The sequence below is a fragment of the Panthera leo genome, chromosome A2 (genome assembly GCF_018350215.1).
Source record: "Panthera leo isolate Ple1 chromosome A2, P.leo_Ple1_pat1.1, whole genome shotgun sequence".
NCBI classification, from domain to species: Eukaryota; Metazoa; Chordata; class Mammalia; order Carnivora; family Felidae; genus Panthera; species Panthera leo.
In genome coordinates, this window is record NC_056680.1 from 103,638,517 (window position 1) to 103,664,976 (window position 26,460).

Genomic DNA, 26,460 nt, shown 5'->3' on the forward strand with positions numbered 1-26,460 from the left:
CACTCATTTGACTTCATTTAACCTTAATTACCTCTTTACAGGTCCTGTCTCCAAAAAATGTCACAACGGGGGTTAGGACCTCAGCATGTGATTTTTTTTTTTTTGGGGGGGGAGCACAGTTCAGTCCATAACATCAAGCTTGATGGAATATTAAAGAGAGAAATAATTTGCAAACAAGGACTTAAATGAAGTCCAGTGTGCGACCATATTCACTGCCATATCTTATCCACTCTTCCCTGTTCTTCTGGGGGGAAAAATCTACACTGAACTTGCACTCATTCAAGTTTTTCCACAGCAGATTGCTGCTGCTATTACTATCTGACCACACCTTACTTAGAAGAAGACCAAGGTAAATATCTCCAGTCTGAGACTTTCTGTTTTTCCTGGAAATTTCCATTATATTCTCAAAATCTCCATGTATAGAATCCGATTTCCCAATCATTGTGTAGACAGATGAACTTTCCAAAACTTTTTAGAGAAGTTTTAAGACTTCTCCTTCTAATGTCTTGGAGTTAAAAAATAAAATACAACCTGGAACAAGCAGGTAATGACTAAAAGCATGATTTGTGGGGAGCCCTGAGCTGTAACATCAACACTGCTTACTCCAACAAATGAACCATTGTTGTAATGAGCTACTTGGTTCCAGGCCCAACCAGGTTTTCTGGTCCATCTAGTTATTTTTTACCTATGTCAGTTCTGATTCCAAATCTAGTTAATGTTCTCTATTTAATCCTTTGTAATTATTCTTCAATTTCTTCTTATACTTTGTCAGGATCTGGTCTGTCTCATGAATATTTACTTAATTAACTCACCAACAAATGTTTACTAAGCATCTACTATGCACAAGGAGCATACTGTACACATGGGGTGCTTAGGAGTTAGTAGACAACAAAACAGAGAAAAGTGCCCGCTGTCTTGTAGCTGGCATTCTCATAAAGGGAGTGGGGAAAGAGTAGATGAACCAGAAGCTTTATAACTAACAACTGACATAGAATGGTATAAGACAAAAAGTCTTATGAAAAAAGAAAAAAACAGAGCAGAAGAAGGGGGTGTGGGAGTATGTGTGTGGGAGGTCGGATACAATTTTAAACGGGAGGGTCACATCTAGTCTCTTTGAGAGAGAAATATTTGAGACCAGGCTGGAAGGAGAGGACAGAGTTAGCCAAGCAAATGTCTGTGGAAAAAGCATTCCGGGACAGCAAAGGAAGCTGGTGTGACTGCAGTGGAAGGAGCAAGAGGCAGAGGAGTCGGAGATGGGAGAGAGGACAGGGAGACTGACTTTTACCAGGAGTGAAGCCCAGCACTGATGCAGGGCTTGCAGAAGAATGACACAGCCTGCCTTCAGATGTAAAAGACTGCTCTGCTGCCATATGCAGAATCAAGTGTGGGGGTGACATGGGACACAAGAATACCTATTAGGAAGCTATTGCGATAAATAAATCAGGCAAGAGATGACGGTCCAGGCCAGGGGGTGGAAGTGGAGATGAAGCTGTCAGATAAATATTGAAGGATGAACATGAAAAGATGCTCAAGATCCTCAGGGAAATACAAATCAAAACCACACCTGCCAGAATGGCAAAATGAACAACTCAGGAAACAAAAGATGGTGGACAGGATGTGGACAAAGAGGAACAGTTTTGCACTGCTGGCAGGAATGCAAACTGGTGCAGTCATTCTGGAAAACAGTATGGAGGTTCCTCAAAAAATAAAAAATAGAACTACCCTGAGACCCAGCAATTACACTATTAGGTATTTATCCAAAAGATATAAAAATTCTGATTCAAAGGGGCACATGTACCCCAATGTTTATAGCAGCACTATCAACAACAGCCAAAGTATGGGGAGAGCCTAAATGTCCATTGACTGATGTGTATACACACACACACACACACACACACACACACACACACAGAATGGAGTATTATTTGGCAATCAAAAAGAATGAAATCTTGCCATTTGCAACTACATGGATGGAACTAAAGTGCATTATGCTAATGAAGTGAAATAAGTCAGTCAGAGAAAGATAAGTATCATATGACTTCACTCATTTGTGGAATTTAAGGAATAAAACAGATGAGCATAAGGAAAGGGAAAAAAGTAAGGCAAAAAGAGACAGGGAGGGAAACCATAAGAGACTCGTAAACATAGAGAGCAAACTGGGGGTGGCTGGGGGGGGTGTTGTGTAGGGGGGATGGGCTAAATGGGTGATGGTCATTAAGGAGGTCACTTCTTAGGATGAGCACTGGGTGTTATACGCAAGTGATGAATCACTAAATTCTACTCCTGAAATCATTATTGCACTACATGTTAACTTGGATCTAAATAAAATTTAAAAATTAAAAAAAAGAGGTAATCAAGTTAAAAAAATGTTGAAGGGACAGCCAGAAGAACGTCCTGAGGAATCAGTTGTGGGAGTCAAAGAGAGAAGAACCAAAAATGACCCCAAAGATTTTGGTCAAAGCAACCAATGTCTAGCCCTTTGCTATCACTGTGTTGTTTCTCCTTGTCCTTGAGCACTTAGACTGTGATCACTCTATTCTCTCATAAGGCTCACTCAGAAGATCAGGGTCCTGTGCTCTATACATTTCAATTGCCAGAAATTCTCTCCATTCCTTTTCCCTGCACCTCCATTGTTGCCCTGCACTGCTCCACGTCCAATTAATCTACCCATTCCTGAAGCTGCCAGCTGAATCAGCAGATGTGGACTAAATGTCTGCATTTAACATTCAAACAATAGAGTTTGTGATGCTTCTAGGGTCTGCTATAGCATGAGGGCCGTTAACACTGACCTACTTTACTCATGGTAAGATGTGTGAAAGTGATGGTAAGATTCTTTGAAAAAGAATTCTTAAAAAAATAGCAGTAACATTTCTGAGATTGAATTCTAGCATGTATTTCTTTTTTTTTAATTTTTAAAAATGTTTATTTATTTTTGACAGAGAGAGATAGAGCATGAGAGGGGCAGAGAGAGAAGGCGACACAGAATCCAAAGCAGGCTCCAGGCTCTAAGCTGTCAGCACAGAGCCCGACGCAGGGCTCAAACTCACAGACCACAAGATCATGACCTGAGCCAAAGTCAGACGCTCAACCGACTGAGCCACCCAGGTGCGCCATAGCATGTATTTCTTAAAAACAAACATAAAAGGTCGAATGTGAATGAGTCACAACATTACCTGTTGGAGACCATCATCAATGTAGCCTTAGAACTTTCTGGAATGTAACAAATTTACTTGTTTCTGAGTCAGCAGAGCAGAAATCATGATTTTCGTGATCCATGCTTAACCTTGCAACAGTGACTTTCTGATTTTCAGGGCATGTAACAATTACTGGTGGTGATGGGGGATGAGGACAAGGGTTGTTTTAAGGAAGTGGACTCCTGGGTACCACCCTTGTAAATTCCAATTCACCATACTTGGATTGAAACCTAGGAATAACCTAGGAATATACATTTTCCATAAACACGTGAGCTGATTCTGATGAAAGTAATGCTCAAACCATCCTTCAAGAGACACAGCTAAGCAGGATTGGAGCCAAAGTCAATCACAAAATGCCACAGCACTGTGGCACTAAATGCTTACCTTTTAGAAAATGTTATGCACGTATCAGAACAGAGCTGCACACACTTTGGTAAAGAATTGCTTGCTATTGCTTTTGGGCCATAAGAATATTAAGAATTATTTCTCTAGTGGTATTTTATTTTTCCTATTGATGACATATTTCTTCTTGAACATTTTTCTAAGCCTAAATCCACATTTTTATTTATGGCAGCCTATAAACTGAGTTTGGATACTTTCCCCAAGCATACATTATATTCTTTTAAAATAAAACTGCTTAGAACAAAGATACTGGAGATTCAAAAACACCTGCCGTTGCAGATCTCAAACCCCACTAGGAAATCCATCTGGAGGTTTGATATTGGTGATCTTCCTGTCTCACTTTTGTGGTCTGATAAAACTGCATCTTTGGGAGAAGGATTAAACTGTAGGAAAAAGAAAGGGGATTGACTGAGAAAGATCCTTAAAACAGGTTAATTGTATATTTTACGTATTAACCCCTTATCAAGTATGTGGTTTGCAAAGACTTTCTCCCGTTCAGTAGATTGCCTTTTCATATTGCTGATGATTTATTTTGCTGTGCAGATATTTTTTAGTTTGATGTAGTTCCCCCTGCTTTTAGTGTCAAATCCAAAAAATCATCACCAAAACTAATATCAAGGAGTTTATCCTGTTTTGTTGTAAGAGTTTTATGGTTTCAGGTCTTATCATTAAAGTCTTTAATTCATTTTGAGCTGAATTTTTATTAGTTATTAATGAACCCTTCTTACATTTTATCTTATGGGTTTTAACTTTTTAATCTCAGCTTTATGTCTTGTACATTTACGTTTTTTCCAATTTCTAGCCTACTACAGTCACCCCAAATCTTACTCATTTTACTTTTTCATTTTCATTTTTTATCTTAATGGAATTTTAAGTATCGTATTTATTACCTCATTACTTTTTCTCTAAATCTTTTTTTGCAATTTAAAAACTCTAATCTCTCCTACTATTATTTTTAAGTTCCTTGTTCTCATATATTTCAGATTTTCCCCCTCTGGAGAGCAAAAATGAGAGAACCTAGAGCTATTTATGTGGGATAAGGTCTTCATCTTTTACTTTGCTGACTTTCTGTTTATTCCCAAAGCATCTCTGTTTTCAAAAAATGGAATGGACTTGGTTTTTCATATTACATGTCATACAAAGTTTACATGAAGAGCTATATGTTTTAAAATCCATTGAGTCTGACAGAGAGAATCACTGAATATGGAGGAAAAACCATATCAGCATTACAACCCACGCAAGGAGGGACTGTAGGCAAAGGGATGGGGGAGGGCTTTAAGCTTCTGGCTTCACCTTCATGCGAGGCAGGTGACATACAATCTCAAAAGAACTTTGGAGAGGATATTTGGGACCAAATCCAAAACTAGGTATCTGGTCTCACATGTATTTAGCTTGGTCCTTGTGTTCTCATGTCAAGATAATTTCTGTCTCTGTTCTTGATGGATTCATCAAAGGACCCTCTTGGCTGCAGCTTTTCTCAGCTCCAGTCTCTGGTCAGAGAAGAATTTTCTTATGGGCTCAGCTGCATTCCAGTTAGGAGGCCACATTAATTTGTGAGGACTGGTATGAGATCAGCTGGTACATAATACATCTGAAAAGTCACAAATATAAGAAAGGAAGAAGCTGGTCTTTCCTCAAGGCTATGGGTTTGGTTCTAGTGGCTAAAGCTCTTTGGAATTGAGGAAATGGTGGAGGCTCCACAGATCCTTAATTTATCACCCAAATGGAAACGGGGATGTTATTATGAAGGATGTTACTCTGGAGCATTCTTAAAATCAAAAGGCTTGATAAGGACATAAACTTGAATAAAATATTATACCACTTCAAACAGAGACATGAATTGGCACTTAACTAGGTGCAGGGCAAAGAAAAAGTTTAGGCACAGATAAAGGAAAATCAAAAGTCATAAATCTATTCCCTAATTTGTAAGCCATAGCAAAAATCTGAAACACATGCAAGAGAGATCTACTTTCAACTGAAGGCACTTACTAGTTCTCAACGTCTAAACTATAATTGTGGCAATGTTTTTCCCCTCCAGAACTATTGTTTAATTACACAGTTCTTGTTGAAGGAAAATTTATTCTAAATGATAGGCCTTATTTTATAGTTTAGATCATATTCGTTGAGACCTTAGTATATGCCTGGCACAATTCTAAGTGCAGTACATGGATTTTTTTCATTTAAAATTTTGACAAATCTTATTATAACCAGTTTATAGAGAAGGAAACAGGTTCACAGAGAGGTGAGATAACCTGTTCAATATCACATGGCTCAGGCATTCTATCTTCACAATCTATACTCTAAAATGCTGGGTAATAAATTCCTTCAGCTTTTATTTTTCTGAAGATTTCAGTTTTTCACGCCTAGTGTTGAAGAATATTTTCACCAGCTATACAAAACTGACAATTGTTTTCCAGTGAAGACACTCTTTTATTGTTTTAGGGTCTAATCATTATCTCCAATAAGATTGCAACCCTCGTTTGTTATCTTTATTCCCATGTACATATCATGTGTTTTTTCCTTTTGCTGCCTTAAAAATACTCTATCTTTAGTTGATAACAATTTTAGCATAATGTATTTTTCTTGTTGTTGTCTTTGTATTTATCCTTCTTGGGGTGTGCTGAGCTTCTTAAATCTGTAACTTTTACATCTTCATTTACAAATTTTGTTCTTTCAAACAGTTAAATTGCTAGAAAATCCTCTTGATCCTCTCAAGTTTGGCTTCATTTGGATTAAAGCTTGTTTGGTTCAGATTTGAACTTGGCTGTAACAGCATGATTCTTACTCCTAAGCCATGGTCTTTCAGGGCCTGAGGTACTTAGGTATATTCTTCATCCTCATGGAGCTGGAACTCTGATACCTCCCAGCACAGCACTACCTATGTCATCACCTTTCAGCCCCCAGCCTTGAAGCACACGTCCTCAGCCAGACTTCACAGAGTCCAATCTGGCACATGAGCAGCCCAGCCCTGGACCAAGGACCTATCATTCCCCACACAGACTCCCAGACTCCACCCTCCAGCACAGAACACTCTTCTATCTACCTTACCCTGAAATTTCCAGTCACTGGACTCTGGTTCAGCAAGACTTGACACCATGCTTGCTTTCACTTTTCCTGCTCTGTGTCAGGAAAGACACTCCAGTAGAAGACAGAGATGACTGATGACCTCACAACTGTGACCACAGTCTACTGCTGCTTGCTGGTTCATGTCTAAAAACAGTCGCTTTGTATATTTTGCCCAATTTGGCAGTTATTCTTATTGAGAGAGTTTCAGTTACTTGACTACAGCTGCAAGCAGAGGCCTAACACTTTTCTTTTGCTTTTCTGAAGATTTAAAGTATTTACTTACTGGCAGATGTAATATATTTCTAAATACACGTGTCTTAGAAATTTCATCTCTCCGACTATTAGAAGAAGAAGTTTTGCTAGAGTAACACTAGTTGGTAATCATATGTATCAACTCTTCAGGGTCATTACTAAGTCTATTGATTCATTTATTCAGTGAACACTTGTTGTATGTTGTCCATTCTGTGAGTGATATTTTTCCCGGAAGTAGTTTTAAGGGATTTATATTAACACATGTATTCAACAGATCATGCAGCTTGAACTATTCAGACATATGCACTTTGACATTGTTTTGAAACTTTTATTTATTTTGCCATTTCCAAGAGTGTGTGCAGGGGAGACAAGCATGCCTGACTGTTATGATTCAAGATGTCAAATAGAAAGATCAATATATGAGTTTATTCCTCAGAGGAGAATTTGGGGCTAGATATATAAATTTGGGAAGGTAAATAATACCTTGGTGATCTAAATATCACTCCTCAGTCATTGTTTCTCACACCATCCTATTTTAATACTCTGAACAGCACTTGTTGCTACCTGATAATTTCTTATTTATTTCTTGCTTATAGTCTCTTTCCAGAAAATGTGACCTCTGCGACAGAAAGAATCTTCTTTGTGCAATTCATTTCTCTATTTTTAGCATTTAAACAGTGTCTACATACAGAAGACTCTCAGTAAATACTGGTTTAATAAATGAATGATTTCCTGCCATACAAAATAGAAACATGTGCATTTTCATACATGTATAGCTTTATTATCATTAAATAGGAATAACCTTAATAGATCACTGGCTCTGAGACCTAACTGGTATTTAAAAGAAGGCATACATTCTAAAACCAGTATCGTTTAGAGAGGAGGTAACTTTGTGCCCAACATTAAACTAGCTTATAATTAACAAACCTAACTTAATGGCACAGTGGTTAAGGTCACAAGTTCAGAAGCCAGGCATTTTGATTCACAATCATGGTTATCATATTTACCAGCCAAAAGCCTTGGTAAAATCATTTAACTTCTCTGTTCCTCAACATTATATAAATATAGTACTTGCAGTGAGGGTCTAATAAGAAATAAGTGTAAAACAGAACAATGTCTCATATAAATTCTCATATGACATTATTATTACTTCAGGTTAACTCATCTAATTCATTTAATTTTATTTTTGGGAGTCATTTTACCTTGAAGAAGATACTGGAAAGGTAAATAGTGTCTGCCAAGAGATGGCATTACTGTTGAAGGTCGACAACCTGGCATGTGTTTCAGATTTTTGCTATGGCTTACAAACGAGGGAAAAGATTTATGACCTTTGATTTTCCTTTATCTGTGCCTAAAGTTTTTCTTTGCCCTGCATCTAGTTAAGCGTTGACTAATCTCTCTGTTCGAAGTGGTATAATATTTTATTCAAGTTTATGCCCTTGTCAAGCCTTTCAATTTTCTTTTAAGGATGCTAATCCTATCCTTACCTAGATGATGGCTGGAAAATGTGTCCTTGCATTTAACTGCACCTAAATAGAAACTAGAATATCAGAACTCCAGATCCTTGCGTCAGGGGATGTAAGGGAACTCTGCCTCTCAATATCTATCACAGCTCTGAAGATGGTTGCCTGAGGAAAAAGCTGTATATCCATTCATTTAGATATTCTCAACTCTATCCCTGGGTTATCTCACTTATATATAGCAGAGACCTATAAATCTGTACTATAGCACATCAACCCCCACTGATTTGCCTTTCCCGAGTTACACTCTCATACTTAAGTTAATGGCCTACGTTGAGGAAAACTGCTTTAAGAAAAAGCTTCCGTATAAAATTCATTGTGGTATTTATTATAAAAATGTTAATGAGGGTATAATTTAATACAGTTACAATGCCCTCTTTATGAAGGTCTACTGGTGAATTTTCTTTCTGACTCTAAAACCAGAAATTGTTGAGTTTTTCCTTTACAAATGCTTTCTATTGTCTAATGGACACTGAGAAGCTCAGAATTAATGTAGCATTCCTCTTTGCATGGACTCTTATGAGCTTAGAGCCAAAACGTGTGGTTCTACATTAAGAGAATCACTGCATCTTATGGCATGTATTTTGTACATTATCTTTATTATATTCATGATTGGCTTGATATTCTCTTTCTACTAGCATTATTCTTTTGCCCCACATTACTTGTCCATTTATCCCCTAAAGTCACTTTATCTCCTTTTATTGTACGTACTTAGATAAAACAATGTGGGGCATAGGTAAGTATTAAAAACCACATATTGAATGCAGGAGATTTCTTTTCTAAATGTGCACAAAATAAAAGCTACTTGATGAATTCAAGTCACTCCCAAGCCATCAATATGAGTTATTTTCCCATAAAGAATATCTACTATGGGGAAATCTACATATTTTTATAGAAGACAATCATTACCTCTCTAAAGCATACCACACACAGCACAAATGCATATTGCTCATGTGAAAATATTGACTATAATTCATAGCCAGGAGCTGCAGGCTTGCTTCTGACAGTGGAGAAAGTCTGGGATGAAGAATAGATCATACCAGGTGACTGGACACAAAACAGTAAAGGTACCTATTCTGTTGGACCATATGAAATTGTCACTAGTCTACGGATCTTGACCTACAAAGACAGCAATTTCGTATGATTCAATATAATACTGGTTCAAATAACCATTGACAAGAATCCCACTGACCTTACAGAACAATTTCAGGAATAAACTTCTTGAGTTGAATCCTAAAAAGGGCTTAAACTATGCTTAGTTTTCCTTCAGTTTTCTGTTATTAGAGGCGGATGTCTATGGCATTTTTATTTATTTTATTTTTATGAAGGAGAAATCATCGGATAATACAATGCACTTACTTCTGTGATTTTGGTAAAGTTGTAGACAGTGACTATACCCAGTCATTTACTCTGAAGCAAATTCACAGGGCAGGGGAGTATTACTAGATAGAGTTTAGACTCTGGAGTAAAAACAAAACAAAACAAAACATTGGCTTTGAGTTCATCCTCTGTCACTTACTATCTTAGTATGCCTAGAAAATTAATCTCCAATTATCCAATTAGTCATATATTAATGGGAAGACATTATCTATCACAACATGTTAGTTTCTTTTCTTACTCCTGTGCTATGGATATTTGGAAGACAGAAATGGATCAAGAGCTTTCTTAGAGAAAAACATGATTTTATTTTCAAAGTACTTTTAGAAATTCCTCATGAAGAAAGAACTTAATTGATCCAAGCCTTTTTAACCAGACCTACCTGAGAACATGTGAAACTACGGCTTTTCTAAAAAAATTCTTTTTTTCTCCATCTCATCATTAATATTATTTGGAAGGGAAGAGTTAAGTTCTCCAGGGCATCTCTGCCTAATCAAATGTGGTTTTAGATGCCTTGGAATCCTGGGTAACATTTGGGGCCATTGGACCAGTGTGGCATACTCGGGGTGAGCACTGGTGAAAGTGTTCTTTTTAGAGCAACCAAAAAATTCCTGGGTTCTTGTAAGCATTTCCTCCAGAATCCTGGAGCAGTAGAGTGCTGTTTAAATTTCTCCAGGATTCAGTGTCACAAATCAAAAGCAGCTGTAATTATTCTGACTCTCATAACTCCAGAAATAAAATTTGCTATATTTCTTTTTAGTTTGGATTAGTGCAAATAAAGCCCTCTCTTTCCAAGAAAGGAGCAATTTCATCTATAATGTAAGTACCACAGGATCTTGGGATGTATTATAAAGAGAATCCACGAATTACACATCCTGTGCTACATTTCTCAACTAGCAAGGCAAGTATCCAATTGGGCTTTTACTACATGTAAAAGGTTCAGAGTAAAACTATTTTAAAAATTCCTCCCTTTTCCTCAATTGAACCAGAAAAGTAAACACATAAACAAAAGCAATTAATATTCATTTTGGCAAAGTCTCATGCTAGGATGTGTTTTACATATACTCTCCTTAGGCCTTTGCAGAGGAAAGGAAAACAAAGGAGGAACAGAATGAAGTTGGTGAGACATAGAGATGAATCGGAAATGAAACTCTATGAATTAGATGTCCAGGAAGTAAACATCCTCTGAGGGTTTTCCCCTTCTTAAAAATATTTCTAAATGACACAATCAGCCAATGTACCCAGACCTCTGGTAGAATTATTTATTTAATACTAAATTTAGGAGGGGAAAAACACTACACCCTCCTCAGAAGCTTAAAATCTCGGGAAGTTGGCATATTCATGAAGTGATTGTAAAATAATAGAATTATATGTAATCAAGTGGTAAATTATAAATACAGAACAAGAAGGCTATAGGCTTTGGGTGAAGAAAAATCACTGAGGTCTTACAGTGTGAAAAAGATGATCTGAAATAGGAGGAGATATTTGGAGAGTTTGAGGACAATGGCTGAAGGGATTTTAATGGAGAAAATAGAGGAGCACCAAGAAACAAGGAGCAACAATGCCAACTGGTCTCTGCTGCAACAGACAGGAAAACCCTAGCCTTGAGAAAGTCCTTGTGTATAAGCAGATACAGCACAGACTGACACTTAGAACATGTAGCTTTGTTTGATCAATAGCAAAAATGTGAAACTGTAAAGTAAATCAAATGCATGTAAGAATATGGATGGTTACTTTGAGTTCTTGAATTGTGCTCAATATACAATTTTTTTCACAGATTTCTGGACCCAATAAGAGGCCTTTTTAGTGGATTCCAGGTTAATAATATAACAATATGGATCCTGTATTTCGAGTGGATTTTTGTGTGCAATAAACGGTGAAACCTTTCCAAGATGAATCTGTTGTCATGGCTTCCTTTTCCCACTGCTATTCTCCCTGGTTTATTTCCCTTTTTATTGCCCATTGCTTTTAGAAGGAATAAATATTAATGAGTTCCACAATGTAGTTTGTACTCCTCTGTTAACATTGGTGAGAGTAGCTACTCCCTACTGAGCAATCATCAGCAAGGCAGGCAATAGCCAGCCACAAACCATTTCTTTTACATTCTTAGAGAGCAGGAGTGTGCCTTGGAAAACATGCTATTCATTCACCAGTGCGCATCCCTGAGTGCTTGTTTCAAAATTCCTTCTGGTGCTATCATTCATCTACAACAGACTCTCAGGGAAGTAAGTGCTTAAGGGTTACAAAAAGCACATGTACTACAGTCACTTGACACTATCAGGTTATGTGACATTTTATCCACCATCTTTCTTTCATTAACGGAAGGACCTTTACTAATAGCTATGGTTTCATTCCATCTGGGGGTTATAGGGATGAAGATAAAACAGTATCTTAGATGCTCTTCCTCTCCAATTTCCTAGCTTAACTGCTGGCAAGGTATAGTGGTTTTCTAAAGATCTGTAGCTTGGGAACCCCAAGCTAGGGCTTGATGAGTGAAAATAAGACCACTATTAGAACTAAAAGTTCTACTTCACTTCTGAGGGCACAGTGACTTTTCCCACTCTTTCCTTGCCAGTCTAACCTCAGAAATGTGGAAAACCCGTTTTCTACACATATATGCTTTTGTTTCTGTGTCTCATCTTAAAGTACTGATTCTCTTTGGCTCCACTAGAGGTCAAAAACTTATGCTAGAATTTGGGACAGATTTACTGAGAAGTCTTAAAGCTTCAGGTTCAGGTCCTTCTCATGCACAGTCCCTTTCTGGGGCCTTGGCAGAGATCTTAGTGATTTTGTATTTAGAATTTTACATTTTTTTAAAAAAATAATAAGCGACCCTTAAATTATATAAACTTTGGGGCTTAGAAAACCAGGAGCTTTCCTGACCCTATCCTAGCCTCTTATATAGCTTTAGAAAGCCTTTTAAAAGGGTTCTCATCGGCTTTATAGTAAAATAAACTCCTGATTATAATCATAATGGTGCTTATAAAATAGAGGGAGATTTCTAAACTCATTCCAGACTTATAGAATCACTATCTCAGGGGATAATATCCAGGTGATAATATGCGTTTTCTTAAAACATCCAGGTGATACTTAAACTGTATTCTGAGGATATATATGTCTTGGAAAAATAATTCACCCAAGGAATAAGGGTAAAGTTTCTTTATTAAGGATGGACCATGGTTGTAATGTACTTTCAGAGCTTAATTGAAGTCTCAAACTGGTATATTTGTAGAAGTTTCTCCATGTTAGCCTTACGAAGCATCAGTTCTGAAAATCCAGTAAACAAAACTATAGTGACAAGGCTACTTACTATCAAGCTATAAGCTCCCTGAGGACAGGCATCAAGTCCACTTTTGTTTTAAAACATTCTATCTTCAACGTCTATCCTCAGTGATGCAATTTAATAATTGTTCAATAAGTATTTATGGAGTGAATGAAGGAATATCAAATAAGATATCCAAATTTGTAGCACTTCATCAATCAGACTGTGATTGATGTTCAGAAGAGTAACATTTGGGAGAACAGACACAGGATGAGTTTGACATTAAGTCACTGATTCCAACTGTTTGTTCCCCACACTAAGCACTTAATCATTGCAGGAACCACATAATTAACAGTGTCTTAATAAATTCAATCAATATTGTCACTGTCATCATATCATCATTATGACTACTGTTTTCTTTTAGACTGAGCATTTGGGACTTAAGTTTTGGTATGTGTAAGTATTCCATTAGACTTCACACTCTTGTAGAAATCCCAGTGTTTCTAGTCTATTAACATCTTTTTGTGTCAAAATTTATTTTCCAATGTTTTATCCTTGTTAGCTTAATATTACTCACATATTTTATCACCATACCATCTATGACTCTGTTCAAGACACCAAGATAGGTAATAATACATTTTATCTTCTCTAGGTAATAATTCCTTTGTCATTATTACCTTTGCCTAGGGAAGATGTCATTCATCTTTCCCATTACAAACTGGGAGAAACGAATGACAAAAAGGGAGATAGGTTTGACATATAGGTGCTCATGAATTTTCAATGTTTCCTTCAATTTTAAAAGTTTGCAATCACATTCATACTTCATTGAACAATACCACTTTAGCAATGTAATTTTTACGGAGTTTTATGTTCCTGGAGATTATTCTTCACTCTAAAAATACTAGAGAAAATTCTGGACATTTTTTAATTATCCAAGAAAATTTCCCATCAAATGCCATTTAATGGATTAAACCAATCTTCTGAATAGTTTTGACACTGCAAACATATATAATTTAAGTAAATCTCATGTTATTGCCTTGATAAAATAAAAATTTCAGCTGCACTTTATAGATACAGAAGGCATTACCGCCTGAGAAATACATCATGTGTCATTTGTGTGTTTACATATTTGCCAGCAATGGTGAATGTGTGGACTGATTAATCTATATTCTTAGTTTGAGAACTATAAACACTCATAATACTGATCAATGCTCTCAAAAAAACAGTAATAATTAAAACAAAATAATTTCCTGTAAAAGCTTTTGACTCTGACATATAGAAGTTATATTGTAGATTTTTAGTCTTCTTTATCTGGTATTAATTAGATCTCTAGGAAGCAAATGAGTTTTATCTTATTTAGCAGTTGTGTTGAATTGATTTTTATTTAGTACCTTTTATTTCCTGTTGGATTGGAAAAAAATACATCTTATAATATATTATTATATATTATAATATATATAACAAATATAATATTAATAATTATAGTTTATTTTGATAATTATTCTTACATTTTTAACATGCATAATGACTTAATATATAAGGGTGATCAAATCTGTCCCCTTTCCCAAACAATATACTCCTTATCATTTCCTCCTGTCATATATAACTGTTGCTCATTAAGAATATAGTGTTTTAATCATGTATAATATTGCTTCATCATATCTATACTTAAGTTACTCAGATGTTTATCAAATTCTTTGCACATCTTGACTTCTTCTCTTCCTGATTTCAATTTCCTTCATTTTAAACATTATCACTTAGGAACTTTTTCAGTGATGGTTTCATAGAGGTCAACTTTTTCACTTCTGTTTTAATTTTGCCCATAGTTTTTGATGGTAGGTAGTTTTTAATGGTAGGATAAATAATTCTAAATTGACATTTATTTCCCTCTCAGTACTTTTAAAATATCATTTTTGTTATTTTGCCTTTTTTTCAGCTGTTGAGAATTTCACTGTTGATATATTAATTCCTTTTTAGTGAATTTTTGTCCTTTTCTTTATTCCTTTTACTTTGTCCTTACAGAACTACCTTATAGTTGATGAACTGAAATCTCACTACTCTATATTTAAGTGTATCACTATCTTGTTTGAAAACTGTCTCTATTCATTCTGTACATTTTGTCTTTCAACAAATCCAGAAAATTCTCTCATGTCTTCTATTAATTTTTTCATTCTGAACCTTCTTGTTTAATTCTGCATGACTTAGCTCACTTTTATTCTTAATTTCTATTTTCAGTGTTCCTTTTGATTAACTTCCTTACATTTGTCTTGAGTTTATTAATAACTGTTTAGCTCAATCTGTCTAATCTACCTATTTATTTCCAGTAAAAGCACTTTTAAATTCTAGAATTTCTTTTTTGTTCTTTTAAAAAAACATCTGGTCTTTTTTTGTGTGTGATTCATTATATTTAATGTTTTAATTTTCCCTTTACATCTTTAGTAAGTTCTAGCATATATCTTTTATGGTGTCTATCTGCTATCTCCATTATTTCCAACGTTGTGAGTCTAATCTTAATGTTTGTTAGGTATTTTAAATCCTGTTTAAAATGGATTATTTTTTCCTTGTGTAGTTTGCAGCTTTGAATGGCACATTTTATCTGGGGAAACTCTGTGGCTTAGGTTAAGGTATTCATTCCTTCAAAGATTTTGCTTTTGCTTATGTTAGGCAACTCAGTAGTACCATTTGTCATGCTATTTCTTTCTTTCTTTTTTTAGTGTATATTTATTTTTGAGAGACAGAGAGAGAGACAGAGTATGAGTGGGGGGAGGGGCAGAGAGAGAGGGAGACACAGAATCTGAAGAAGGCTCCAGGCTCCAAGCTATAAGCCCAGAGCCCGACGCGGGGCTTAGACCCATGATCAGTGAGATCATGACCTGAGCCGAAGTCGGACTCTTGACCAATGAGCTACCCAGGCACCCTGCCTGATGCTATTTCTTACATTAGTTTCTCAGTTTGGTGGTCTTTGGATTCATGGAAGTTCCATAAATTTGAAACTTAATTAATTAATATGAGTACAGACCCTTATGTGGAGTTCATAGGAAAGGTTTGTTCTTGCCCTGACTTCAAACTAAGGCTGAGGCTGACCTGCTTCCTTGTCCTCTCCCTCTCTAGGTAAGTTGAGTTCACTCATTCGTTGCTGCTATCACTCTTTGAGGTTGAAAAAGTAAAGCAGTATTTCCATTTTCACTCTCTTTCTCTGGCTAAAAGTTTTATGTCATACCCATTATAGACTTCACTCCTTCTCGATTCCCACAGTGTGTAACCCTCCTCCTGCAGGTACAATTACCACCCAGGGCAACACGGAGAGCATCAGTTCAGTCTTCCTGGTTCGTTTTGAAAAATCATTTAGTTAATCAAGACCTCAGTTCTGCTCTTAAAAGCATTTAAAGCTTTTAAGATATCGTACCCTGCCTGTCTAGGTGTTTTGTAAGGGATGATTTTCAGCTTTTCTAATCTTCTATAATAGGTATTTTTAGGCAAATAAAATTAAATAATATACATAAGGGTATAAGGCCAAGCAGAAAAGAAATGAGGCTTCCTGATTATTTGCATAGGGTTCTTTTGAAAGTTGCCTTAAGATGAAATTAAGAGTTTGTAAAGCTTTGTATGTAACTAGAAAAGAGAATAAGACATATAAAACATGTGCTCTTGAATGAGTGCCCACACAGAAGCACAGTGCAAGAATTTTGACTCTTTTCATTTGATCTAACAACTAGATCATGTTTCCTCTATTCAAAGTCAGAGGCATGAATAATTATTTATTCAGGGATGAAGGGTGTATGTGAATAGAGCCCCTTGCTAAAATCAAGAGTTTTTAAAAGTATTTTTGAAATGTTCAAGAAATAATTTTCTGACAAATTGTAAGAGCCATTCACAAAGGGGAGAGTAAACATATCAAACAACAAATGTTTATCAAATAGCAACTAAGTTAAAGGCATTATAAGCCCTGTTTTCATGTTTACATGGCTTACAATCTTTTACATATATGTGTATATATATATGTATATGTGTGTGTGTGTGTACAAACAAATATATATGTATGTATATACATATATATATATATATATATATATATATATATATATATATATATATATATATATATATATGTTTTTGGTTGGATACTTCCTGCTATCTCATTAGTAAGCTCTTCCTCTACTAAAAACTCTAAATTATCTTGGGGGTAGACCATTGACTAACTTAATCTAGCTCCCAGCATGTAAGTTTTTATTAGCTTCTATTCCAGTGGCTGACATCTCTTGGCATCTCACTTCTATTTTGTAATCTACTCATCACAAATTTCATAGGTTTAACAGCCCTTCTCTCCCACAAAACATCCTAGAAGTAATTTCCAAGAAATATCTGACTTTTTTCAAGGATTTCCTATGTTTTAATTAGTCTATAATTATACCACAGTGCTTTTTACATCCCCCTGCAACTGTGAAGGCTGTCTTCAAAAGGGAGTCATGGTGTTATTTTGTTCCTGTTTCATTTACCTTATTGAGATTAGGAGAGGAGCACCTGGGTGGCTCAGTCAGTTAAACGTTGGACTTCAGCTCAGGTCATCACCTCACGGTTTGTGGGTTTGACCCCTGCATCAGGCTTTATGTTGTCAGCACAGAGCCAGCTTTGTAACCACTGCCCCTGCCTCCCTCTGCCCCTACCCACCTCTCTTTCTCTCTCAAAAATAAATAAACATTAAAAATTTTTTTAAAAGATTAGTAGAGCTCAAAGTGGTGTGCTTAGAAATAGGATAAATTTTGAAAAGTGCTCATACTGTCAATTTATCTCAACAGAAGCATTCATAACCAAATTTTATATATCTGTGTATATAATTATGGTATCCTAGTGACAATTTAAAGTTGGTAAGTTTTAACATCTTTTTATGTTCTTCTATAATTTTAACATCTACACAAAGATGTTATAGAAAGTCAAGAAACATGAAAGCACTTCTATCTGAGGGGTCCGCATGGACACATTTCTAGATATAGAGAAAGCAAAAGTAAACCACTGTGTTTCCTAGATCATTTAAGGATTATATAAGGAAATGTACAGAGAACGTCTGATACATATTTCTGATCGAAATGGCATGTAAAATGTTCTCACCTACCTGTTATTTCAAAAGTGATGGATAGGAAAGGTGCAGCACTAGACTTCGACGTACTCTGATATTTACTTTCTGAAATAACAGGGAAAAAGCACCATAAGCATTGTATTTCTCTTTTTTTCAAATCAGCTTTGACCAAAGTGGGCTACTTTGTGGAAACTGTGGATAAACAACTACAATTATAAATAGTGTGCATTCCATTTAGAGATGGTGACTTATTCTCCTTATTTCTTTGCAGAACATGGGAAATTATGAACTCCTTCATCTTTCTGTCTACCCATTCACAGTTCAACCACCTTCCTGCCATCCATCTTTCCATCGATCGCCCAAACTTTCTGCTGGTTTATCTTATTATATGTCATCATACAGGCTCATTATCCAGGCTGTTTTTCTTAATAGCCTCCAAGCCCACACACCTTATCCAGAGTTCATTGTGGACTTTTTAATCTATTTTCTACAAAATAATGTTCTAACGTTTCCTATAATATATATCATGAAAGCTTCATGGTGCTTTAGAACCAATACTCTTGGTTTCCTTCATTTAAAAACATGTTCAATATGTATTAAAAGAATGTCTTGAATTATAGAGTTAAAATCTACTTTCATTTCACTTTGAGCTCTTTAAAAAATCAATTCATGTTTATGTATCCAATGATAAGCAACATTTTCATCAGTTTTCTAGCTACTGCTAACCTCCCCATGGGCAAAGCCTCTTCCTGTCATATTCTCATAAGGGTCAATTTCATGCCAGCATAAGCTGAACACTGTTCACAGCCTGCTGGAATTCCGATCAGCCAGCCGAACAGAACCTGCCCAGGGTTTTACTACTAACTCTTCTCAGTAGAAAACTTGTCAAACCTTTCTTCTAAAGAAGTGGAAATTTTGCTCACCTGAAATACTGTAGGACAAATGTTGTCAAGATTGGGAGGGTTACCTATGGCCTGCGGCAATACATGAATAAGATATGGACGGTCTCCAATATCAAGAAGATATATTTTCCCAATTATCTATAGGTACTATCACCAACTTCATAAATATTCCGATGGTATAATTCAATGGGCACAAATAAGGTGTGAAGTTGCAAATATAATACATTATACTTTGTGCATACTTTAATAAGATACATTTTTATTTTCTGGAAATTAAATATATTAGCTGAAGGGAGGAGAATTTTTTATAGCCTGGTGTGTGTGAGTCTATTAATAGTAGTGAATACACCAATGAATAAAGTTATTTAATGTGGCCCTGTCCTTGTGGTAAGGTGGATATTACCATTCCTCTGTGTAATGTGATGTGCCAAGATAATAAAGGAATTTTATGTGAACTTAATATCACTTGTTTTCAGTATTTTTATATCAGGAAATTTCATTTTGAGTTAAAGTATTTTACTTTAGGTTAAGGTATCTTTTAATAACTTGGTTACATGTGGAAAGAAGACATTTGTTCAGAGAACACATGGTGCAAATCTGCAAACAGTGTAGACTGTGTTCTTCATATTAAGCGTAATACAAATTGCTCTTGGGGCAGGTTGTTCATGGTTATACAATCAGGATTACTTGAGATCAGTACTTTCTTTTTAGGACTCATTGAAGGAGTTATTTGGAGGACTTTCCCTCTCTTTTACAAAGTAAGCTTTCATTCTTTGGTATCTATTGAAAGAAAACAGAATGTGAACATTCCTCACAGCCCACAGCCTAACTATTCTCCATTCACACACATGTACAGTCTTTACACATCACCCTTGGGATGCTGGCATATTGAATACGTTTCCCATTGGGAAATGGTTAAGTGCTTCTGGGGAGAAATTGATATAGTCTAAGTTCTGAGAAAAAAAAAAAAGCTGCAACTTTTAGGGAGGATTAACTGTCTTTAAAAGACTATATAAGGTTTATTAGTATTCTTGGTATTTGAAATGAAATGACACAAATTACCAAATATTCATGTTACATACATATATGATTAATATTAATTTTATGCAAATTGATTATTTCCATATCCATGGATCATTGCTTTGGCATTTGCTTTACTCCAACACATACATCTTAACGACAATGTTCTTTTTGTTTCCCTTTTTCTCTGTGACTTTTTGGTGCTCTGCCATGCTTTTGGCAGTGATAGGGAGACTCCATGGCAAAATGGTTAAAAAAAAAACCCCACCCAGTTGCAATTCAGAATTCTGAAGGATCTTTTGAAAGTAATAACCCACAGGACATAATTGACATTCAGAAACTAAAATCTGATCTACCTCTAGCAATGAAATTATACTACTCTGAAAGGACTGCTATAATAAATCCACCTAACAGTGTTAAAAATGTAGCCATTAAAATGGCCAAGAAAATATTAATGTACTAACATTACATGTTTTATGCTACTTTCTTACAACCTCAAGAAACATTAGTAGTAAAATGTATCCCTAGGCTAGATTCCTAAATGAGTTGGGTGACATACTATGTAAAGTTAGTGGATACAAAACAATTAAATTGTGCAAGTTGCAAATGCACAACTTCAGTGCTTATTTTCCATGAATTGCTGGTCATTGGTGCCACTAATTTTGGGGGGAGGCAGAGGAGTCCTGTCTTCTGTTTTTTTTTTAACACTCATTTCTCTTGGTTTTTTCCCTTCTCTTCTGGGCATCCTTCACCAGATTTCTTCTCTGAAAATTCTCCTATTTTGGGTCTTTATCCTTATTCTTTTCCCTTTCCAACCAACCTATTTGCTGGGGAATACTACCCTATCCTATTTACAACTTGCCAAATACAACATACTCATCTTTTTTGGCAAGATTTCTCATTGGCTTTTGCTTGTCTTCACCCGTAGGTTTCAATACATGCTGTCCTCTCTGCCTGGAATAAACTTCTTGCATTCCTGATCCACTTCCTGTATGGGAGGTGTGTGTCATCACTCAGCTGTAGTGCCACTTCCACTATGTTTCTGTTTCTGTTCCACCGCCCTCCCCCCAGATATTCTAAACTCAAGTTGTAATGCATTTCATACTGTATTATACCTATTGGTTTGTGTGCCCTCATGATAACCATGAGCACTTTCCTGACACAAATTTTGTATTGATATTTCCATCCATATCACCTCATACAATTTTTGAAACTCTGTTGGCAACTAATAGATATTTATTTAATGGACTAATGATAGAAATCCTGCTCTTCTCAGGTAGAGGGAAGGTAAGAAGGTCTGCCTATAACATTGCTCAAAAACATTCATTATTTGTAGAGAGTTAAGAGCAATTAATTGAATACACACTTAATCTAATAATTATTAGAAATGTAGAGTAATATTAATATATAATAATATATACTTTTAGCCTTGACCATCTTGAACTCACTTACCCTTTCGCACACTTAGCACATCTCGTCCCCAAATTGAGATTTAAACAACAAAAAAGGTTCTAAGACAGGTTTTCCAAATCAAAGGGTTTAATCAAGATTTTTTTTTAAAAAGTCATGTCATTACTATTTTTTAATATTTATTTATTGAGAAAGAGAGAAGGAGAGAGAGAGATGTGAGGGGGGAGGGGCAGAGAGAGACAGAGAGAGTGAGAATCCCAATCAGGCTCCATGCTGTCAGTGCACAGCCAGACAGGGGGCTCGAACTCATGAACCCTGAGATCATGACCTGAGTCAAAATGAAGAGTTGGATGCTTAATTGACTGAGCTACCTATTATTTTTTTTTTACTGTAGTCGTACTTTGTACTTATTCTGTATTTATTTCATTTAAATTCAAACTGAAAATTTCACTCAATATCATAATTAACCTACTATTTTTCAACCATATTACAAACAGCAAAAGGGGTTGCCATTTTACAAGCAGATTTTACATCTTATATAAGGGAACTCTAGCCTTTAAAATAAATGACCATTCTACATGTATACTTACAAGATGTTTTCTTCTGTATTTATAATTAGTTACACCTGCTAAATTTTGACTCAGAGTCTGCAGTCAGAATATTTAAAAGACTTGTCAGCAAATCAGAACTGACCAGGGACAGAATTGGATTATTACTATTTTTTTTTACAACCAAAATTTAAATTACTGTTCATCAAAGTGGATATCAGCCATGATGTGAACAGAGTTATGACTGTTCATGTTCCGGATATCTATATGTATATCTGTCTCCCTGCAGGGTGACTCCAGGCTCAGTCTGCATGTGTAAGTTGAAAAGAAGAAGATAGTTTACCTTCTCTGTCCTTGTGGGTGTTTAAGTGCGAGAGGAGGTTTTCATTGGTCTGCACGCAGTATACCTCTCGCATCTGCACCCCTCCTCCACAGAGGGCAGTCTGGTTGCCCCGCCTCTTGTCCTGCTGACTGAGCAAAGGGTCCACCCGGCACTCAGTCCACTCTGTAGTCCTCCAGCCATACCTAAAGAAAGAAAATGCTGGCCGTGGCAACCATGTTTATTCAATAAAACTTTGCTCTGTTCTTCTTACATATTTTTTTCTTAAAAAAATTAGTCTAAAAAACACTTTCCTCTTGAATCAACCATAGACTACTACATCTGTGGTACAGATTCAGGTTCAATTTCTTCTCCTCTATCCTCAGCAGTGCTCCATTTAAAGAGGGGTTAAATTTAGGATGATCCTGTTTTATTTGCAATTACTGGAAGTTGCTTATAAATATTTTATGAAAAGAGAGCATAATGCTGAAAACATAAAATTTTATGTTCAATTAAGCTGAACTCAGGCTGGCCCTTTCTTGATGCTTATAAACAAAGGAGGATTGAATCTGAGAATGGAAAACATTCTAAATGATGATCAACCCAAACATTTGTTTTGCCTTTAATAAAATGCATGAAAATTGCTACTTCATACTGGATCAAAATTATAAGTGTGTGTGAGGATTAAAAAATATATAACAGTTCAGAGTTTTCTCTTTATTGTGAAGAATGAGTGTTTTTCTGTAGCACTGAGAATCCCTGATGAGTGCCTGATGAATGTTGAAAAGAGCTGACGTTTCTAATCAGTGGAACACAGGAAAGATGATCTGTGGTTCTAAATTAAAGCTCCAATCAACGTTAGGATGTGAAAGAAATGTTGGGGGCTTGTCAGCCCAATATGTGCTTTAAGGCAATAGCCAGGAACCATTTCCCGATGCCACTACAGATAGAAGTGATGGCATTTCCCCACCTCAAGGAAAATAGATATTCTGAAAGCACAAAGAAAATGGCTCATGTAGCACTTCATGTCACTTTAACCAAGATGCTTCTTCGGTAATCAGATTAACAGCCAACATGGGTACAAATGGATGTACTAATGTTCATCGCAAATGGACAAAAAAAGTTAAATGGGCCTTCTGATGTCTGATCAAGCTGCTTCGCTTTGTCAATAGTAAAGTTTCATGACAGCAAACTAGACCTTCACATTCATTTTTCATTTTTAAAAGGGGGTGAACACAGCTGCAGGACTGGGGCATCACAGAACAATGCTCCTGACGTATATATTTATAAAGGAAGAATGGCATTCAGATAAATTAAAAAAAAGAAAGAAAGAAAGAAAACACGTATAAATGATGCCTTGAGTCAGAGGGTCGGGAGGGGGATGTCAAGGAAAGTGAAACCAAACAAATCATTCTTTAGGGGAGTTAAAATGAAAATTTCACTTTTTATAGAATAAAGTCCAAAAGTCGGAACATTTTTGTAGGACAGTGTTTGCAAAATGGTATTTTATTTTTTCCCACTTAGAATTTGTAAAAATCACTATTTCTCAATTCACTAATCATTTAAAATCAAATGGGTATGTGAACACGCAAGGTAGGGAGACATCACAACATAAGCTGCCATCCTTTATTTACTCACGTGGCACAGGGGACAACTGTGTCTCCTTGAGATGCACAGGGTTCTCTTTCTTCAAGTTCTGGACACTCCTTCTCACTGCCAATAGGAAACTGCCTAATGATCCGTGTCCTGACACGAGTGCCTTTTGGGGATGCCACATCACGGCACGTGTTTGAGCAGGGACTCCATTCTGACCACTCTGACACCTGGCACTCTTTGGTGATCACACAGGACTGGAAGGTCATTGGCAGCTTCTCTTGTCGGCAGAAGCTGCAAAAGAACATTAGGATTCTCATCACAGACTAATGAGCAGTTACAAACTTTGTCTTCTACACTCCAGAGTAAAATAAGCTCGGACATTTTTATTTCTACTTGGAGGTACAAGGCCAATTTCATTGAAAATATATCAACATTTATGATGTGTAAAAGCAGTCAGACTCAAAGCTAACATTTGCATTTCCTATTTTGTAAGAGTTGTTAAGCTGTTCAGAGGAAATAGAAAATAAAGGGACTAAACAAAATTAGCTGAAACTAAGCTTACCATATTGTTCATTTCACTCATTCCAGATTTGTTTTAATTCAGAAAATGAGGAACCAAGAACAGTTAACATATAATTTTCATTGTTTAGTGATTTAAATAAACATGCCTGGCTAACTTAATACAATATTGTTTTAACAAAAAAACCCTTAAATGTAAGTTTAATATTATTAAAAAAGTTTTTTTAAAAACATTTATTTATTTTTGAAGGACAGCACAGAGCCTGATGTGGGGCTCGAACCCACGAATCGTGAGATCATGACCTGAGCTGAAATTGGGTGCTCAACTGACTCAGCCACCCAGGCACCCCATAAGCTTAACACTATTTTTAATATCATTTGAAACTTTAGCTGTCACAATTTTATGATTATTCAAGTACATCAACTCTTGTAGTTCACACTTTGATATACAATATACATATGGGTATCTTAATTAGATACATCATAAGCATTAGAAATATAAATCTATTTATATATTATAGAATACACTCTAAGTAGATGTCTCATATTTACTTGTCAGTAAAGTATTTGTATTCAAACTGTTATCTCTCTACTCCTACTTGAATTAGAGGGATGCTGGGTTCTAAATTGTAATGTATACATATGAAGATGATGTTATGAATGCCAATGACTACAGGCATATGCACTTTAAATGATTTTCCTGGAAGTGGGTGGCCTTGTGTTGATTCTTAGTTGAACTCTTGCCCATTCTCAATAACCAATAATGCATGTTTACAAGACATGGGCAGCCTGTCGCCATGATACAGCCATCTGTTCCACTGGGAGAATGCACTGATAATTCTGTCTTGTCATTCAGGTGCTATATTTAACTATGGTAATTAACCATACCAAGAGGCAGGTCCATTTTAATGTAACAACTCACATTCAATCTTCTTAATTCTACTGGCATGTGCATGAAAATTGCATTCCTAGGAGACAATTAGAGCTCAAAGCATCAAAGTCAATTTGTCTGAGCTGAGAGGTCTGGGAAGAAGAATCATCCGAGAATAGTGGTAAAAGAGCCCTGTGAGTCAGCTCTGTTTTTCTTCTAACAACACAGAAGACCAAAACCCAATTTTTACTCAAATGGCAGGTATTGGGCATTTATGATACATTAGGTAAGGTACAACCCTAACAACAGAGCAAAACTTCCTCTGTAATGAGTAAGTTTTCATTCTTGCATTTATGAGTTCATTCACAAAAGTCAGGCAAACTAATGACCAAATCATGACTTCTAATGCCTCTCTTTACAAACTTCTCTTTAATTTACTCTTAGATACAATTCTTATCTTTCTTGAGATTGTTTTCATATTAACATGTATATGTTATCCTCTATGTAATACTGAGTTCATGTTTCATGTACAGGCAGAGGGATTAAAAATTCCTTTTAACCTTTTGTAGAGAATTTGACCATCAGTTAACGGCCTTTTTCAGTTGTCCTGGTAATCTGAATAAAGCTGGCAAGTCAGCTATGTTACTAGATTGTATTATTTATGATAAAATAACCCCTTTGGATAAATCCCATCTGCACTGGAGAAACTACAAATACCTGATAGACAGCCACCATTTTGAGCTTCCCTGAATGTGGCAACTCTAGGGAGAGGGCTTGTGTTTTTATAGCGACCTTGCGGCTGTGACAATGGGGTTGCTTCATGAGATCTCAGCTTCTGCGGGTCATGAGACTTTTAAGCCAGAACAGCTGCTGGGCTTGTCTGATGTAGAACTTTTCCTCCATGTGAGCTGTACTTTACAGATTTCTAGGAAAATTTCCTCATTTGGAATGTCTGATCTACAATCATGTCAAGTTCCTATTCTATATCCTTCACAAAAACAGACCTGATGCCAAATGTGGCCTATGGTATAGTCTTGTGAGTCTTACATACGCACAGCCTAAGTTTAACACTTCATTTGATACTCCCAACAATCCTTTTATGTGGGTACCGTTCTTATTTTCATTTTA

General features: G+C 36.1%; 1 protein-coding gene across 2 annotated transcripts in view; it reads right to left on the reverse strand.

Moving 5' to 3' along the window:
* THSD7A (thrombospondin type 1 domain containing 7A) overlaps positions 1-26,460 on the reverse strand; it is a 433,981-nt gene that overhangs the window by 189,695 nt on the left and 217,826 nt on the right. The window contains exons 3-5 of one of the 2 annotated variants that reach the window (XM_042918979.1): positions 23,985-24,233; positions 22,371-22,552; positions 18,184-18,252 (exon numbers count right to left, since the gene is read on the reverse strand). In XM_042918979.1, the coding sequence (XP_042774913.1) occupies positions 18,184-18,252; positions 22,371-22,552; positions 23,985-24,233 (500 nt within the window). The remainder of the gene's footprint in view (positions 1-18,183; positions 18,253-22,370; positions 22,553-23,984; positions 24,234-26,460) is intronic. The other variant, XM_042918974.1, reaches the window with a different exon arrangement.